We start from the raw sequence: 17,240 nt of genomic DNA on the forward strand, positions 1-17,240 counted from the left end.
GATGGACAGCCCGAGTGCAGTTCTGCATTTTACTGATTCCAGACTTTATTCTCAAAGGGAATAAAAGAAAACCGTATTAAGAGTATAGTAGACAGAGCCTGTGGAGAATGTTGCTGTCAAAAAGTGAAACTTTTTAAAGCTGTGATTTTCTGTTAAAGGTGTGACAACACACTCACCATCCAGTTTGTAAAAAAAATTAAAATGATGCAGCCATAAAGCAGTATGTGATCAGTCAAGCAAACACTAATCAAGATGGCTGTCAGATTTTAGCCAACGGGTTCCTCCTTTTTTTCTCCACACGGTTTACTTGCATTCAACCAAAGTTAAGGTGCAATTGATCAATAGTCCCGGGACAACCAGAACACACATCTTGTCCAGTTGCTTAAAGAGTTTGATTTCATCTGCAGATATCTGTTGAAACAGAGTCGTGGGTGCGATTGGCATGTTCTGACTTGCTTTGCCTGTTTGTCTTTGTCAGGGTCTGCCAGGTACTTCTGGAGATAAAGGACCTCGGGGACCTCAGGTGAGAGAACCATTTAATTTGGGAGGTTGTGCTTTAAAATAAGAGAACACAAGATTGTACTTCTTCCATATGTCGTTGATATACATAAACGGTATTGCCAGTGTTTTTTATTCCTTAACTTTGACTCGGTATCACTTACAGTCCCACGGGAAATTATATTTGTAAAACAATCGCAGAAAATTACAGACACACAAGCTAACAATGTGCACAGATAAAGTTTTTCATATTCTTTCTAAATATGCTCAAAAGAGTGTGACCCAAGTGACCCAAAACTACAATACAAGGCCACGATTCATTAAAGAGGACAGAATTCAAAGCAATGTCAATCACATGAAGACTAAAAGGACAACATTTTTATAAGTTTCTCTCTTCAAAAGCAGTATCTCAGCTTTTAGCTTTTTATTCTAGCATTAGCTTCATGCTTACTGTAGCTTCTTTTGGGGTGATCTCATAACTTTAAGAGTGGCCTTTGCATTAAACTTAAGGGGGGATTTAGGAGTCATGGAAGCTTCTGGAGGAGCGTTTACGTGTTGCTGTTCTAACTTCTCTGAACTTTGTCTTGTCAGTAATGGTGCCATTTAAAGGCCCTTGGAAATAGGACACAGTAAATCATATTCATCCTTTAAAATACCATTCATAAAATGATGACATCCAGTCTTAAAGTACTAATAAATCCTCTCGGAACCGTTCAGAACCATCAGACCATGGCTTTTTATTTATTCCTTCCTGACTTGTGTTGTTTCTCTCAGGGTCGGTCTGGAGATGAAGGCTCCAAAGGGATACAGGGCCCACCAGTAAGTTCTAGTTCAGACTAAAGTCAAGTTCATAGGACTGATTTTTCACAACACTCCTTCATTTTGTGTGTTTCAGGGCAAATTGTGTTTGCATCCAAGTGGCATTTTAAATTGATATCAATGCAATATGATAAATGAGATTTAATGTAAACAAAAACACCAGTTTAATTGAGGAAGAACTCACTGAACCATGAAATTGGTAAAGCCCACTGCTCCCAAACTGAATGCAAAGGTGACTTAAGTGATTCATGCTGCCATGGTTTTACTCTCAGGCCTTGAACCAATCATCACAAAGTCTGGAAAATGACCGCTGAGCTGTCGGGGCTCTGGACCACTGACTTATATAAATCAATTTCCCAGTTTGTGTGTCTGGCTGTGAATGTGTCTATTTCTTTGCGTGCATCTCATAATGCATTTTTCACATTTAAATTGACAATTAATTGACTAAATGTTCTTGATAATCTGTGCACTGAAGCTGCAACAGCTCACATTATTCATTCTTTTGACATTTGAACCCCCCCCCCCCAAAAAATAAAACAAAATGATGATTGATCTCTCTTCTAGGGCTCTCCAGGTCTCCCAGGTGTTGATGGAGCAGTTGGGAAACCTGGACCCAGGGGAAGCCAAGGGCCCCCAGGACCTCAAAGGCCACACGGGCCTGCAGGAATCCCAGTGAGTGGGTACCAACCATCAACTGCTGCTTTTATCCCTATAGTCACCTTATAGTGTGGAGAGGCGGAACTGCATCCATGTTTCCATTTGAAAGAAAGTGTCTGGACTTGCACAATATAGAACAAGTTGTCTGACCACATGTCTGTTTGATGACCTCAGGGCCCACGGGGAGCTGATGGCGTATTAGGAGCAGCAGGGGAAAGAGGACACAAGGTAAACTGCAGTGCATGTAAGCGCCGTGTCTTGTGGGATTTTGAACCTTCACTCATGTTCAGTTGCTGACACTGAGCCCGCTGCTGTCCCCTCCAGGGTTTACCCGGCTCGCTCGGCGACGCTGGCCCCCCAGGCCAAGACGGACAACAGGTTGGTTTTGTGTCCTAGTGAACACTGTTTTCATCTGCCCAGTGTCAGAATATATTATTTGTCCACCTGTCCTATACTCTTTTTTTTAGCACTCCTGCTGTGAGTGGAATAGAATAGTTTCCTCAAATTGGGAACACACGTCTATTCTAGGGGGCTTACAAGGCTCGGCTGTTATTCTAGTCTCCAGTTAAATATGAGACCTGTGTGGAGATAATAGTTCAGCAGAATAAATAGGAAACCCAGACTGCATATACAGGCTTTAGTTGTAGTTTCAGACAGTCTAGCTGTCTCTTCTCAGAATCAGCAGCTGTCAGTACTTTCTCTCTGTTTTCATCTCTTCACCTCCAGACGTGCAGAGTGGACGAGGACTCTCTGCCCGCAAGAGGAGAGATTCTGTTTCAACAAAATACAAAGACAAAAAGCAGCCAGGCCGGCGTATATAAAACAGTGTAAATGCTACATACCTGTGCCTGTGGGTGTACAGAAACCGTGCTGCCTCACTCTCAATATACTGGACGCCGATTAACTTGTATCTGAGATAAAGGGAGTGCCAGAACACCTGGGTGGAGCATCGATCTTATCCTACCAAGTCTGCCATGTGTTTTCATTCTGCAACCACAACTGAATAATGCTTCAACAGTTACTTACAATTACAATCACTATTTGAACGTTTATTTGGGTGTTTGAAAAGGTAAAAATCATATTTAAGAGAAAAACAGAATAAATGAGTCCTATCACCTTTACCAGGTACAAAGGAAATCGGCAACTTTTTAACGTGTTGCTTTTTGGATCAAACATCACCGGTGTGTTCGTCCACATTACCCGTGCACAAGGACAGCAGAGGACATTCTGTTGTCGCCTGACGAGTCTTGTTCCTTTTGACTCATCAGGGTCTCCCAGGCCAAACAGGAAACGAAGGCCCAACTGGACGGAAAGGAGACCAGGTCGGTGATCGCCGCAGCATCTTTTCCGAGTCTTCACAATGTTGATTGTTCGTAACACAAAGAGCGTTAAGGTCCCCTCCTCTCGAACGACGTGACTTGTCAGTACTCGGTGTGCATTAGCGTTGTAAAAGTGTGTTGTCGTCTCAGGTTTGAGGGAATCAAACCCCTTGACCACCAAGAAGCAATGAAAAGCCTGCAGTCAGCAACACTTCTGAGTTCAAGTCTTCTTGTGCTCTTCTTAGGGGGACCAAGGGTCTTGTGGGAAGCTTGGCCCTCCCGGCCTCACAGGAGAGCGAGGACTCGAGGGCTCAAAGGGCTCACAAGGGCCACCAGGTCCAGACGGTAAAGAGGTAGGTGCATTTGCCTTCTGTTTAATACAAAGACGGTCTTCACTTGACAGGATTAGACGTTTCTCACAGGTGTTCAACTGCTGCTGGCTCATAAATGACAGAGCAGCTCTACAGGAGGTGATGTTCTAATCCAGACTTAGCTTCACAGCATCACACAAACGTCTGTCCAACGTGTGTGATGGTGAACAGATGTGCTCGTTGTGTTTGTTTATGTCTTGATAGCATTACAGATGATAGTATTTCAGGGGCTCCAGGAAATAAATATAAAAGCATAAAAACATTACGCGTAAAATGAGATCTTCCTGATATATTCATGTACGCAAGCCCTCAGAGGCAAGGGAGAGAAAACACATCTGGTCATCCATTTTCTTTCCTGTGTTTGTGACTGAAAAAAAGGATTGGACAGGATCATTTTCGCTCGGAAAAAAAAAGTCACATTATTGCTCTAGATGAGGTGCGCAGTATGACTCGTGTTCCTCGCTTCTCTGCAGGGTGATGTCGGGCATCCTGGGGAAGTTGGAGATCCCGGACCCGAAGGGGAGAAGGTACATTTACTACATTTCCTTGAGTTTGCTCCATGTGGTGAAAGTCAAAGTTCCTTCTATTCACATCTCTGATGAGGAGGACGATTGTTTTGGGTTTGGCTCTAAATGAAGTCTTCAGTTCATGATCAGGCTGTGATTGTTGTCGGCAGGGCGAGTTGGGACCTCTTGGTTTGTCCGGTCGAGAAGGCCCCTGGGGTGACCTTGGAGAAAATGGCCTTAGGGGCCAAAAGGGGGACAAGGGCCACATTGGACTAATGGTGAGCACAGTTTCACTCCTCAACCGTTTTGGGAAACAATACATTCCAACACTCTGAACATGTTGGGCAGTTTTGGGGTGTTTTTTTTTTTTTGCTCCTGTCAAAATTAACTTTCTGTGGCCTTATTTCTCATCACAATTCATTTAAATGCAGTATAACACAGCTAAAATACCAAAAAATCATAAAAAAGCAAAAAACACAAGCAATATTTGGTTGACAATTTGGCGATTAACAGTGATTGTCCATATTTTTCTTATGGTCAACAAGAAAAGGACAAAACCGGCAACGGGTAAACAAAGTAAACGTAGTGATCAGCTGCACCAGAACGAGTGGAACGTGAAACCGATCAGTCAGATTGACGTGTGGAAACGTTTTCTGATGTCATCCTCTTGAAATAGGGTGAACCGGGGCTGATGGGTGAAGGGGGGCCGGCAGGTCTGGCCGGGTTACAGGTGAGTTAGTTACAGCATGCATTGATGCTCAGAGCGACCTGAAAGAACCTTTATCCATCTGTTCACATATAGGGTTGACGGTTATTGATCCATCTCACCAATTACTTTTTCCTGCCTACACACACATTCAAAAATGATGTCATTGTCTATAGTTTTTTTTTATGATGTGTTTGTGCTCATTTTAGGGAATCACAGGCTCTCGTGGACCTCTGGGGCCAGATGGACCTCAAGGCCAGAAGGTATTTTAGTTTTCCTTTGGTACCAAGCTGCTGTCATACTCTCACAATGTTGTTCATGACGCCAAAAAGAGATAGGGTCAAAACCTTTTGATGATAGATCGTGAGAGAGGAACTAATCAGTCCTGACTTTCAGTAATCAGTTAATGGACAGGACCTCTGCCTGATAAATAAATAAATATATGAATGACATCGCTGGTGGTGCTCTTCTTGAATTAAATTAGTTAAACTTGGTAAAGTTCAAACGTCAGCTAAATGTAATGTAATGTAATGCAACAACAATGTTTTCCTCCATCGCTCCAGGGGGAGTCCGGGTCTGACGGAGTCACCGGACCTCCGGGGTCCCAAGGCCCTCAGGTAATCTCTAATTCCATGTAACATTTTGTACAACATGGCTCACAGTACAGCTTTAGCGGAAAAACATCCATTTGCCCTCTGTTTGTCCTGTGCACAGGGGATGACGGGTGCTCGTGGCGTCAGAGGAGACACGGGGGGGCTCGGTCCACCGGTGAGTCTCTTCAACTTCTACAGAGTTGTTCACATTATTAGCTCTGTTTGCCATGTCAGAGACGAGCTAATATTCCATCTGTTGCACTCAATCTGTCTATGATGCACGGCAGGGCTCAGGAGGACAAGTTGGACCTCAGGGAGACACGGGAGCGAAAGGGGAAGAGGGGCCCCAGGGACTGAAGGGAGAGCCAGGAGCTCCGAGTCCACCGGGGGAACAGGTTAGTGAGGTTTTTTAACGTTATGTGTATCTACTGTATGACCTTTGTAAAACCAAAGTGCATGTCTGCATGGTGCTACATCTTGCTGATGAGTACACTCTAATGCTAAAACTGCAAATATCCATAAAACCACATTAATAATATGAATTACCCGTGCAGGGGGAGAACGGTCTGCCAGGAATCCAAGGTCCTGCGGCTCTGCCAGGGTTTGAGGTGAAAACTGAAAAGCTATTGATTAGCTTTAAGACTTTGTCTGATGTAAATTGCCATCGCTGATCATTGTGTTTTTCCCCTCAACAACTCTAACTGTGTTGTTTATGCCTCTTCCTTCTCTTTTTTAGGGGCCTCCTGGAGAGATGGGACCCCAGGGTCCTCCAGGTCCCACAGGGGCTCCTGTAAGTATGCAGATGTGTGCAAACAGAAACACTGTGGGTGATGAAATCCTACTGTGCCTTCAGCAGCTGGTCTAAAATTAAACCATTTGTTTGGAAGTCATTAATTATTGAGAAAACAATCAGTGTGTGTGTGTGTGCTTGTGTGTGTCTGAAAGTTATCAGCAGCAAAAACTATTTTTTTTAACTACAATTGCTTTGCAGGGAGTGCAAGGAAGAGCGGGGCCTGAGGGGAAACAGGGCATGCCAGGGGAAAAGGTAAGAGCCTCATATTCCAGTGTAATGTGTTGTCTTTAAACATACTTATGCAAATTGAAATCATATATTTTTAAATTTGAGGTTAAAGTTGTATACCCGCATTCGCAGAATCATTAAAAACACCTATCCGCGCAATAAGAAGTTTAAGGAAAAGAACATTTTGGCTTTCTTGCCAAGCGTTAGAGGGGAAGGTCGATCCCACTGTCATAGCTCTGCGTTGACTATGGAGCTACAGCCAGCAGACAGGTGGCTCACATTAGCTTAGCATAAAGAAAGGAAACAAGAGGTGACGGCTCGCCTGGCCCAGTTTTCCCTCTGTGTCCGACCCCCTCATTGATTCTACAGTGGTATCGATCCTATTATCTAACCCTTGGCAGGAAATCAAATAAGCAGATTTCCATAATGTCAAACTGTTTCTTTAAAGTGTATTAACCAGTATGGCCCCTTTTAAAAGTAGCTGCAGTTAAATGTCTCCTTTCACAGTTGGAACCTGTTCAAAAAGATACTCATTAGCCTTTTCAGCCTGCAATTTGTGTTTTACCTCCACAGGGAGGCGATGGCAAGAATGGATCACAGGGGAAGACGGGTCATGTTGGAAGAAGGGTAAGAACGTTCTGTTCTCGCCTTGAGAACATTTTGCTGGTGAAATGTAGTTCTAGCTTTAAGTAAAAAATAAAAAAATAAAAAAAGACAGGATGACTTTGTAAAAAGAGCCTTCGTGTACTGTTGTGAACTGGACACAACAAGCCGACATTATGGTGCGTTCGCGGGGTAAAAAGGGGAAATGGCCGGAAGCAGCCACTCTTGACAGCCACTGCATGAACGGATTCATACATAAAACATGAGGTCGCTTCGTCCGTGTCCACCTCCTGCTTTCTGTTGTCTCATTAAAAAACATTGCAAACTTGTCCACAGGGGAAACGGGGAAGGGCCGGAGTCAGAGGGAGCAGAGGAGACCGAGGATCTAAGGTGGGGTGCATGGAAACAAAGACACAGGTGTTGAACACGCCTGGTTAAATGATGACGCATGAGCCAACAGGAGATTGTGTTTTATCACTCAGGGCCAGAAGGGGGACACCGGACAGGCTGGCCACTCGGGGTGGCCGGGGCTCATCGTAAGTTTGTTTATCTGCTCGCATGACGTCTGTTTTTATGTCAAAGAGGAACATATCAGCGCAGTCTGTTCAGCCCTCTCTCCTGCTTCGGAGTGAGGAGAACAATAAAGGCATGAATTTCATGAATTTCAGAGTGCATTACAGTCATGGAATTGAAATCCACTTGATACATTTTTCCTCTATTTTGTCACCAAGGGAATCGCAGGCTTACGGGGAGAGACGGGGGATCAAGGTGAAAAGGCGAAAGAGGTAAACCCAAACTAGAAAGGTGCACGTAGTGTTTTCATGCCACAGATCTCCGCCAGATGTGTCTTCAACTACCAACGATGTAACGTGTGATTGAATGAATACAACCCATAATTGGCTAAACCCCCATTGAGACGCTAATAGGCTGTAAAACTTCCAAACACGCAGCGATGCATGCAGCCCACCGGCTCAAAGTCCTTATGTAAGACACGTCACTTTTATTTAAGCGTCCAATAAGCACTGACTCATATAAATACTAAAAATCCTGAATAAATTTAAGGAGACGCAACTAAATATGTACATATAAATAAGTAGCCCTGGAGTGACCACAGAGAGAAAGAAAGAAAGAAAAAGATAAATTGAGGCCACGATTTACTCATTTGTGCACACGGGATATAATTTGGTGCCTAAATTTAATTTAATAAAGTCATTCCCACGTTTTGATCTATTTGTATGCACATGTTATAATATGTGCAATCAATTTCATTAAAAATGTTCTCATTATCTAACACGATAGATTAGATAATTAAACAGGCCTGATTTTGGCGGTGCACAATGCCGTGTCATCTATTCCAGCTGCCAACTGCTTGCACTTGTCCTCGGCTGTAGATACTGTCGCGATGGACAGAGACTCTTTAATGAAGCTTTATTTCATCTCGAGATGAGCTATGAATACATGTTGACAACATTTGAGTCGCAAAGGACCATTGTTGGTAAAAGGCAATTAGTGTTTTCCATTAATTACCACATATGGCCACAGTGTTAGTGATGAACAGAGAATGTTTTTACCCTTCTCGTCCATGTTGTCCATCAGAGAGGGACATGTTTGTGTATTGGGAGACTCACAACCAATGAAAAGGCCAATATCAGTTCAAAAACAATGATTATCTTACCCCGCTTCATGAGAGCGGCACGCGGCTGAGCATCTTGGCAACGTGCAAGGAGAGGTTTTCACCTCAAAGGGACTGATAGGATTAATAAACCGAAAGGAGAAAAACATTACCGTGAATACGGATCCGTTGTTCAGGCTCATCAAAATTGCTTTTACCAGTTGGGCTCAGTTCAGGCTCCAGCAGAACTCTTTCGCCACGACGTGCTGATCAGCTGTCGGATTCAAGGAGACTTGACTGTTGTTTGTGTCCTCAGGGGGAGAAAGGAGACATGGGACTGCCCGGGCCCCCTGGAAATGATGGCATGGAGGTAGGAGCTGCCCATGTATTGCCTTCATATACGGTTAAACATATCTGCTGCTGTATAGAGTCACGGTATTCAATGTTTATTGAACATGTTTCTGTTCTAAATTGAAAGGCCTAGCAAACTATCTACTGTCACATTTGGTGAAGTTCAAAGGATTGGCAACAAAAATGTTTTCCTCCATCCAAACACACCCACCCGCACCATAACCAGCTACTTCCTGCAAAGCCCAAGAAGAGATTTCTTGGAACCAAGAGGAATTATTTTAGCATAATTAAATGTAATTAAATCACCATGTCTTGATTTTCTTGAAAGTCAAGACTTACTTATCTCAAAATAATGACTGTGTGTCTCAAAAAAATGACAAAATAATTTTCTTAATTTTTTAGATACTCCAATATTTCATTATTTTGAGATCCTTAAACCTTATTTTTTAGATAATCTCATTATTTTTTTATTACTGTGTGTCACCCTCTTTTTGTCTTTTTTAGGGCATTCGTGGTATTTTTGGGTTGCCAGGTCCACCGGGTCTGATAGGAGAGCAGGTACACAGAGCTAATGCCCGAGTTTGTTTTCTTCTCTTCTCATAGTCCCTCTTGTGTTTTGATAATGGAGGTTTTCCCACTACCTGAATATGTTTTTATGATGTCCAACTTTGACTATCGTCTATGTTCCTCTCTCTCTCTCTCTCTCTCTCTCTCTCTCTCTCTCTCTCTCTCTCTCTCTCTCTCTCTCTCTCTCTCTCTCTCTCTCTCTCTCTCTTGCCATCACTCTCTTTTAGGGAAATATTGGTCCCCCAGGACCAAGGGGAACACCGGGGATGCCAGGACTGCCTGTGAGTGTAACTTCAGCAGGATCTTAAATCTCAAATCACTTCACAGAGCACACAAACTGGCACAGATATCTTCGTGTTATTCATTCTGCTTTCTTTTCTTGCTGGCTCTTATATCCGTGTTGATAGCTGTGAGTTCTTCAGTTCTTCAGTTCGGCTTTTATGTTGTTTATGACGTTAAATATGCAACTGTGTTTAGAGTTCCCTTTTGGATATATCTTTATTCAGCCTATGTGTTTATTTTATTTTTTTGCTGATATTCTATAGTTTGCATTCAAGCAGTTCATTTGTCATTCAGATACGTTATCCAGATCCAATAGAGTTCAGAAGAGGAATTGTTTTATAAGAGCCCATGCAGACTCTATCAGTGATCTCTTCTTCAGCTGCCAGTCTGTTGAATCATTCAGTTCACCTGCACATCCTCACTGTATTCAGTCCACTGTGTCTCAGGGTGGGGGGGTGGGTGGGGGTGTAATCCATTGATTTAAGCTATAAAACCTGTGAAGCTGTGGCTGATGCATTCTTAACGCAGCAGATAAAAAACACAGCGCTTTGTGCATAAAGGCACTTCACAGTGGGAACACCCTCCTAATGTGCTTTTCTTCTCCTGTTCTCTCCTGTGTTGCAGGGCTTGTTTGGACTCAAGGTATGATGTCATCAGTTTATTAAAGCTCTCTCCTGACAGATCAAGCTCACTGAGGCTCGTGTGCACCGTTATCTGAAGCGCTGAATGGTTCCTGGTTTGGTTTATTCCGACGGCACACGTAATCATATAGCTGTCACACTTTGGACTTAGTGTTAGTAATGTGATGGGATTTTCTTCATTCTTTGTTTCCATATCAATGTGTTGTGTAGTTAATAGTGTGGTTTTGCCACACAGAACAGTGCTAAATCATGTTGTGCTGATCATATTTTCTTCTGTCTGCAGGGTTTGAAAGGCTACCAGGGTTTCTCTGGCCTGCCCGGCAGGAGGGGGCTCCCTGTAAGTTTACAACGGAGGAGGAAACTCACAAATGTCTCTTTTTATCAGTTTAATAAAACCATTATCTTAAAAATACTTCAATCTTAATTTACGCTAGATGCCGTACATGATAAATGTTTACACATAGAAATATATCACAACATAGAAATTCAATTTAGTTCAGTTCGATGAGATTATCAAGTTTGCATACTTTGTGTGTCTGAGTCTGACTGCTTTGTTTAAAACTTGTCTTGGTTTTTAGGACATTAGCTGAACATTGAGGGCAATTTTAAAGTTCTTACTCGTTGTTTGATTTGAAAAAAATCATCAAACTGTGAAACAATGCCCGACAGTTTAGGGCTTTTATCTCGTTGCCTCTCATCAGTCAGTGGTTCTATGAGTTTTGTATTTGTCAGTGTACAGTGTGTTTTAAGAGCCAGGGCAACACAGATTTTTCTCTCTTCCCCTTTCTGCCTCTTTGTGATGTTTTTTCTTTTAACATCTGGATTCCAATATCGATCATGTTGTAGCGTATACCCTATATGTGCATCTTCCTTGTGTTTCAGGGCCCGCCTGGGGAACCTGGACCTCCAGGACAGTCACTGAACATGACGTTGACCCAGCTCAAGGCATGTGATCTATGTCTTCATTGTGCTATTAAAGTATTTTACAGCTAAACAAGCATTTGGGATGCGTCTTGACCGCAGTGTGTTATTTTTCTCTCCATGTCCAGGACTTGATGTACGTGTCCGACAAGCCCAACTATCCTCTGCTCCAAACTCTGCTGGATTCTCTGCAGCAGGAGCTCCGGCTGCTGCTGGATCCTCCTGATGGCAGCAAGGAGCATCCTGCCACCACATGCCTGGAGCTCTGGATCTGTCACCCCGAATACAGCAGCGGTCAGTTCTCGAAATAGTGAAATAACAGTAAATCCACGTTGAATTATTTAGTGGATCTGCGAGCCGGCCTCTCCGTGACATGTATGCATCATCCTCCATATGAGCTTTTCTAAAACATAGACAGGATATATTCACCTGGTAACACTTCAAATTGTAACTATCAAATTAAGTATTGATATTATCAACCTGACACGTGAACACTTGTAATTATGAATATGCATGTTTATTATAAACATAAAAAGTACTTAATCGCACATAAACTGCACTCCCAGCTTACAGTTCAGAGTTGAGTTTCAAAACATCCTTATTTTGGTTTGAGAAGTGTGTTATTGGCCTCTATAACAAAATATTAACAAAATGCATAACACATACCTAAAAAAAAAATCTTTACAGATGATTGTACAAATTAATTAGTTTACTTAAATTTTCCTCAGCGCTTACAATTTAATTGACACCTCATTCAGTGCTTACTCTTTTCACCTGGAAATTCAAATGATGACACATTAAATATGCATAGGCCTTTTTCACGGCTACTGTGGAGGTTTTACTGCCACTTGGCTTACAGTCCTCAATTGTGTGTCCAGGGTCAAATCTCTCTGTCATGAACAAAAGTAACCACTAAAACAGGATTTTGTTTGAATTCTAATCAGGATCTTAAATCACATGTAAAAAACCCACTTTGTTTAGAAAATATTTCTGTTCTCTTTTGAAAGGTAATGCTTTTTATACTCTGATTCAATCAATATTTAATTGCATTTTTCTGTCTGCTTGTCATTTGGGCAAAACGACTTTGGTAATACATCAAAACACACTAAAACATGCTGAATTCAAATATGATTCGCCTCAAGGTAACACAAACTTGATAGCTTTTGATTCTCATTAAATGTCAGTGCTCACCAGTTTTCTCTGCAGTTGCCACTCAAAGCAGTAATACAAAACATTTTACACTGTAATTTCTTAAACTTCTTCTTTACGTCTTTATTATTTCCCCTGCACAGTCCTGTATGCTGGAGGTGTTTGTGCACCGAGTCTCTGGCTGTTCTGTCAGCTCTCATTGAACTCTCGCTAACCTTTCCCTGCAGGAATGTATTACATCGACCCAAACCAGGGCAGCACAGCGGACGCTCTGCTGGCCTACTGCAGCTTCTCCTCCACATCAAAACAGACCTGCCTTCATCCTCGAGACTCTCAGGTATGAGGCCACCACCTGAAAAGGCTACGGGAAATTGCACCTCTGCATCAATGGCATTCACGCTAACTTCACTTAGCCCTGTTGTACAAGTCAGTCAGCTCATCCTTTCAGACTGACGACTGAGACGTCTGCACTGACGACTCTACCTTGAGCTTGTGACTCTGTCACATTGAAGGGAAATTCTAAATCTTATTTCGGTACCTTGGACATGATTCATACAGTATCAGTTATGAAATAGCATAATATTAAAGTCACTGACTCCATTGCTGAGATTCACTGTCACTGTATGTTCACACAAATACACACAATTGTGAATTTTTCCAGTTGAGAACTAATTTTTCTGATTATTCCAACCTCCCTTTGATATAATGGACATTGCTCATTCGATTCAATAACAGTATGACTTGCTGTGTTTCAGCTCTTGTGTCCACAGTGGGCAACGTTGAGAAGTAGTTCCAAGGCCAGTTTTAACATAACTGTGCTGTCATGTTGGCAAAGGACTTCTTTTCTGTAGTGCAGTCCATATAGATACACAAAACGCACCTCACACCCTCTCAACTTCAATACATTCAGCTTGATATATCAAAATTGACTCAGCCTCGCAAAGAATAATAAGAATTGGTCTTGGATAGCGTGACGAGAATGCATCGCCCACCAAGGTAGCCAATTTACCTCTGGTTCTTGCTTCAGTATGCAAATGTGGAGCTCATCAGCAGCTGTCTGAACGTTGTTGACCTTCACAAGTCTCATATCTGAAAGCAGGGCTTGAATTCAGATTTTCAAACACGGGCCTTCTTCTCTTTGCCCGCAGTTGCCCACGAAAGCCTGGATGGAAGAACTTTCTGATGAAGGATCCTATCAGTGGCTCAGCAGACTGGAGCAAGGGTTTCAGGTGAAGGGAACAACTGTGACTAGACATTCGCCCTCATGTGCACTCTGCTGATTGGTGTTATTGGACGTTGAGGGGGCAGGAAGGCTAATGGATCATTAACACATTCTGGGACGATTATACGAAAAGATTACGCAGCTTTTGCAGCCGCTAGACCTGTACAAATAAGACTAAGATAAACCATGTGCTTATCACGGCGCCTACAAAGAGAGTGGAATGTGTTATTTGCACATATTTAAATGAGGCCATACATTTAGTGCAAAATCGGCTCCTTTCGACGCAAATAAGCGCCATTGCAAAAACAGTCCAATTCCCCAATACGAGCACTAATCGCCCCATGCAGTCAATCATTAGCTTCTTCAGCCTTGTCTTGTGAAGTGGGTAGTTTGCGAGACTGCACATAGACCCTTCACAGCTGGAGATACTTGTCACAATACAATGCTCACCTTTGAATGCTGCTGACCTTGTTAATGCATTACATTCTTGTTCCTGTCTTCCCAGTTTTACTACCCAGGTGCTAATGTGGTCCAGATGCGTTTTCTGAGGCTGCACAGCAGCACTGCCGTCCAGAATATGACTTTCTCCTGCCACCCGGGACACAGACTGGGCCAGACAGACAGAGACATCAAGTTCCTCACTGACTCGAGGAAGCAAAGTTACCTCGGAGCGCTCAAAGACTGTGTGGTATGTCGAATGCTCTAAAAGTCCCATTAGGTGGTTGTTATTTTAGTGCGAGTAGTTTTCTGATGTTGCTTTTAGACATCATCAGAGACATCATAATCATCAGCAAAAATATACACTAATTTAACTTCACTTAGCGCTTACGATCTCGTTCACGGCTTACACTTATTTCAGCCCTCCCATCGTAACTTTCAGTATTTGTGTTACAACTACAACTTAAAATGATTCAACTGAAATTTTAAATTGGCAATGGCCATATTCTAAATCCCCCCCAAAAAAGAAGGGCAGATGTACTGCCAACATTTCCCAGGAGCGGGTTTAGAGTGTCGACTTGATCTGTTCTGAACAACAGCTGCGCCTAACAGGATGTTTTTCTTATTCTCTGCAGCATCTTGAATCACATGGATGAACAGCTTTGTAAGGTAGTCAGACATCGTGGTCGACCTGCCAAAGCTGTCTTGTTGGGATGCGTAGTTACATTCTAAACAAAATGATGTGCATGTCAGGGCTTTTTGAACAGTCTCCACATCCAGCCGTCCTGATATGAGAAACAGTCTGCACCTCCAAAACCACAAACATATTCATTATTAAATTGGGCGTTAATTGCTACTTACGGCTGTCCACAGCAAACCGCCATCTTTATGCATTGTAGTAACACAATTGTCAGGACTGAGTCTGAGACAAGGACAGAAACCAGCAAATTAGAGTATTTTTTTTTGTGTGTGTGTGTGTGTAAGTTATTAATTGCCTACCTGTGTGTTGACAAGAAAGCAATAAATACAAAATAATTGAGAGTTCCTGTCACAGTTGAGACGAAACTTAAAGCACATCATGCTGAAGTATTGTCACACAGGAAAGTGATGATTAATTGCAGTTCAATGACAAGAAAAAAAAAAGATGCATTCTGTTTCCTGTTTGTCAGCCTGGAGAGGAGAGCCTTTCTGGACCTCGGGAGTCCGTCTTTGAGTTTGAGGACCTCCATCTGCTTCCTCTGAGAGACGTCGCACTGATGGGAGGCGGTAACTTCACACACCAGTTCGGCTTCACCGTCGGACCTGTGTGTTTCAGCTAGAGGTGCTACAAAGCTGTGCCGTCCCGGGACACAAACCTCTGTTCAAATCATGGACACATAGAGGACAACTGGTACATCTCTTCCAATTTCCGAAGATGACACTCCCTTTCCCTCTTGTTTTGGGGGATTTAATCTCTCAAGTTGAGTGACTCCGATATTCATGAATTTGAGAGGACACAAGCGTCCCCGGGGCTTTTTTTCTTCACGGAGGAGTCAATTTTGTTTACAGAGACGTTTATCTTGTATTGAATAATTTAAAAATGTATGTATTTTTTTTCATCCTTTATATTCACACAATGTTTTTTTGTTTGATTTATGTGAGTTATGTATGTTGGGCTTCAGTCACAGCCGGCCCACTGTGCATATAAAAGCCAGACTGTCCAAACTGACCTCTTAACAATGTGTTGTGCATGGGGACACAGCTACTGTGGTCCCATTGGACAAGTGCGACCACACCAGTAAAATCACTCACTGTAATGGCCACTACTTTGGTACTGTCAGTGACCTCAGATGTGTCACTTTTCTCATGGTGCTGATCACGTTTTATTTAAAAGACCATTTCTTTAATTCTTAAAACAATAGAAAAGGACAGTCACATTGTCTCACATATTTCCTCATTTTGAGAAAGCATGCTTTATTGTTTTTACAATTTCATGTAATTGTATGGGGTATTTTCTTACGTCTCAGGTATGATACATTAATGATATACATATGGGCGCTGAAGCTGCTGTTTGCCGCGATATTTTTTTTGTAGTTTAGCATAAAAACAAGAATAACATTATGAGACCGAAACCAACACTGAATTAGTTGTACCAACCCGATACAAGTTTTTCCTCTGAGCGGCATTGTTGTCCCCAAAAACTGTTAAATACACACCAGCGAGCCACGCTGTTGCAATGGGTGGAATATTACTTTATTCCCATGAACACACACTAATACAATTTTGACTCAATCTCACACACACTACCCGACTGATGGAAATACTCACTAGAGCGCCACAAATTTGTCTGCAGCTGAAAATAGTCCCCAATAAATGCACTATTTCCTCCTGTTTGAGTGACGTTTGCAAAAACAAATGATAGTGGCCAAAGTTGCAATAAATCACTGGGCCATTTAAAAGATAAAGCTTTATATCATGAGCCATGAGCTTGCAAATGAGAGACTAAATCATTGTTGGTTTTGCTCTTTTCATAATGATTTGTTGACAAAAACACCAGCTGTATCCTTCTAAAGTGGTGAATTCCTGCACACTGTTATCAAAAACACACCTGCCTAACAGGTTTACGCTAGACTTTTCACTGTTTGAACAGAGAAATGTATTCTTCTCGTGCGAACCAAAGACTGAAGTTAAGCAGCCAGAGCTCACATATCCAGTTATATTTCCCAGAGCAATACTGTAATTCCGTTCACTGTACTGTAAAAGAACCATGCATAAGTTTGACTGTAGAGTACATGCATGAGTAGCATCCCTTGGCCCTACAGAGCTTCAATGGCCCCATGGTGAGGAAAGAAAAGTGCCGATTACCATCCACTTAGCATTGAGTAATTGCTGTCAAGCTGAATTTCTGCTTCATTCAATCTGAGAAGTGCTTAAGTCCAGAGAAAAGCAGCATGCCCAGTAGACTCTCGGCAGAATCGCGTGTGT

At 42.5% G+C, this 17,240-nt stretch overlaps 2 protein-coding genes across 2 annotated transcripts in view; both read left to right on the plus strand.

Moving 5' to 3' along the window:
* Positions 1-12,959, plus strand: part of si:ch211-196i2.1 (collagen alpha-2(I) chain) — a 77,851-nt gene extending 64,892 nt beyond the window's left edge. The window contains exons 32-59 of the mRNA XM_068574196.1: positions 479-523; positions 1,273-1,317; positions 1,882-1,989; positions 2,149-2,202; positions 2,299-2,352; positions 3,243-3,296; positions 3,539-3,646; positions 4,138-4,191; positions 4,341-4,448; positions 4,847-4,900; positions 5,086-5,139; positions 5,440-5,493; positions 5,591-5,644; positions 5,757-5,864; positions 6,206-6,259; positions 6,461-6,514; positions 7,064-7,117; positions 7,430-7,483; positions 7,576-7,629; positions 7,825-7,878; positions 9,022-9,075; positions 9,561-9,614; positions 9,851-9,904; positions 10,530-10,547; positions 10,830-10,883; positions 11,429-11,491; positions 11,596-11,761; positions 12,844-12,959. Coding sequence (XP_068430297.1) covers positions 479-523; positions 1,273-1,317; positions 1,882-1,989; positions 2,149-2,202; positions 2,299-2,352; positions 3,243-3,296; positions 3,539-3,646; positions 4,138-4,191; positions 4,341-4,448; positions 4,847-4,900; positions 5,086-5,139; positions 5,440-5,493; positions 5,591-5,644; positions 5,757-5,864; positions 6,206-6,259; positions 6,461-6,514; positions 7,064-7,117; positions 7,430-7,483; positions 7,576-7,629; positions 7,825-7,878; positions 9,022-9,075; positions 9,561-9,614; positions 9,851-9,904; positions 10,530-10,547; positions 10,830-10,883; positions 11,429-11,491; positions 11,596-11,761; positions 12,844-12,959 — 1,857 coding nt within the window. The remainder of the gene's footprint in view (positions 1-478; positions 524-1,272; positions 1,318-1,881; positions 1,990-2,148; positions 2,203-2,298; positions 2,353-3,242; positions 3,297-3,538; positions 3,647-4,137; positions 4,192-4,340; positions 4,449-4,846; positions 4,901-5,085; positions 5,140-5,439; positions 5,494-5,590; positions 5,645-5,756; positions 5,865-6,205; positions 6,260-6,460; positions 6,515-7,063; positions 7,118-7,429; positions 7,484-7,575; positions 7,630-7,824; positions 7,879-9,021; positions 9,076-9,560; positions 9,615-9,850; positions 9,905-10,529; positions 10,548-10,829; positions 10,884-11,428; positions 11,492-11,595; positions 11,762-12,843) is intronic.
* Positions 12,960-13,767: 808 nt separating this feature from the next.
* On the plus strand, positions 13,768-15,817 carry LOC137783447 (collagen alpha-3(V) chain-like). The gene is made up of 3 exons (XM_068573380.1): positions 13,768-13,845; positions 14,344-14,526; positions 15,446-15,817. The coding sequence occupies exons 1-3, from the start codon at positions 13,783-13,785 to the stop codon at positions 15,593-15,595; spliced, it is 396 nt and encodes a 131-aa protein (XP_068429481.1). The 5' UTR covers positions 13,768-13,782; the 3' UTR covers positions 15,596-15,817.
* Positions 15,818-17,240: the final 1,423 nt, after the last annotated feature.

This window comes from Clinocottus analis, unplaced genomic scaffold, assembly GCF_023055335.1.
Source record: "Clinocottus analis isolate CAN_PGR_092001 unplaced genomic scaffold, fCliAna1.0.p SCAF_13, whole genome shotgun sequence".
Classification (NCBI taxonomy): Eukaryota; Metazoa; Chordata; class Actinopteri; order Perciformes; family Cottidae; genus Clinocottus; species Clinocottus analis.

Coding starts and splice junctions, on each gene's coding strand:
- LOC137783447 (XM_068573380.1), top strand. CDS start 13,783: ATGGAAGAACTTTCTGATGAAGGATCCTATCAGTGGCTCAGCAGACTG. Junction 13,846..14,343: donor GACTGGAGCAAGGGTTTCAG/GTGAAGGGAACA, acceptor CTGTCTTCCCAG/TTTTACTACCCAGGTGCTAA. Junction 14,527..15,445: donor GAGCGCTCAAAGACTGTGTG/GTATGTCGAATG, acceptor CCTGTTTGTCAG/CCTGGAGAGGAGAGCCTTTC.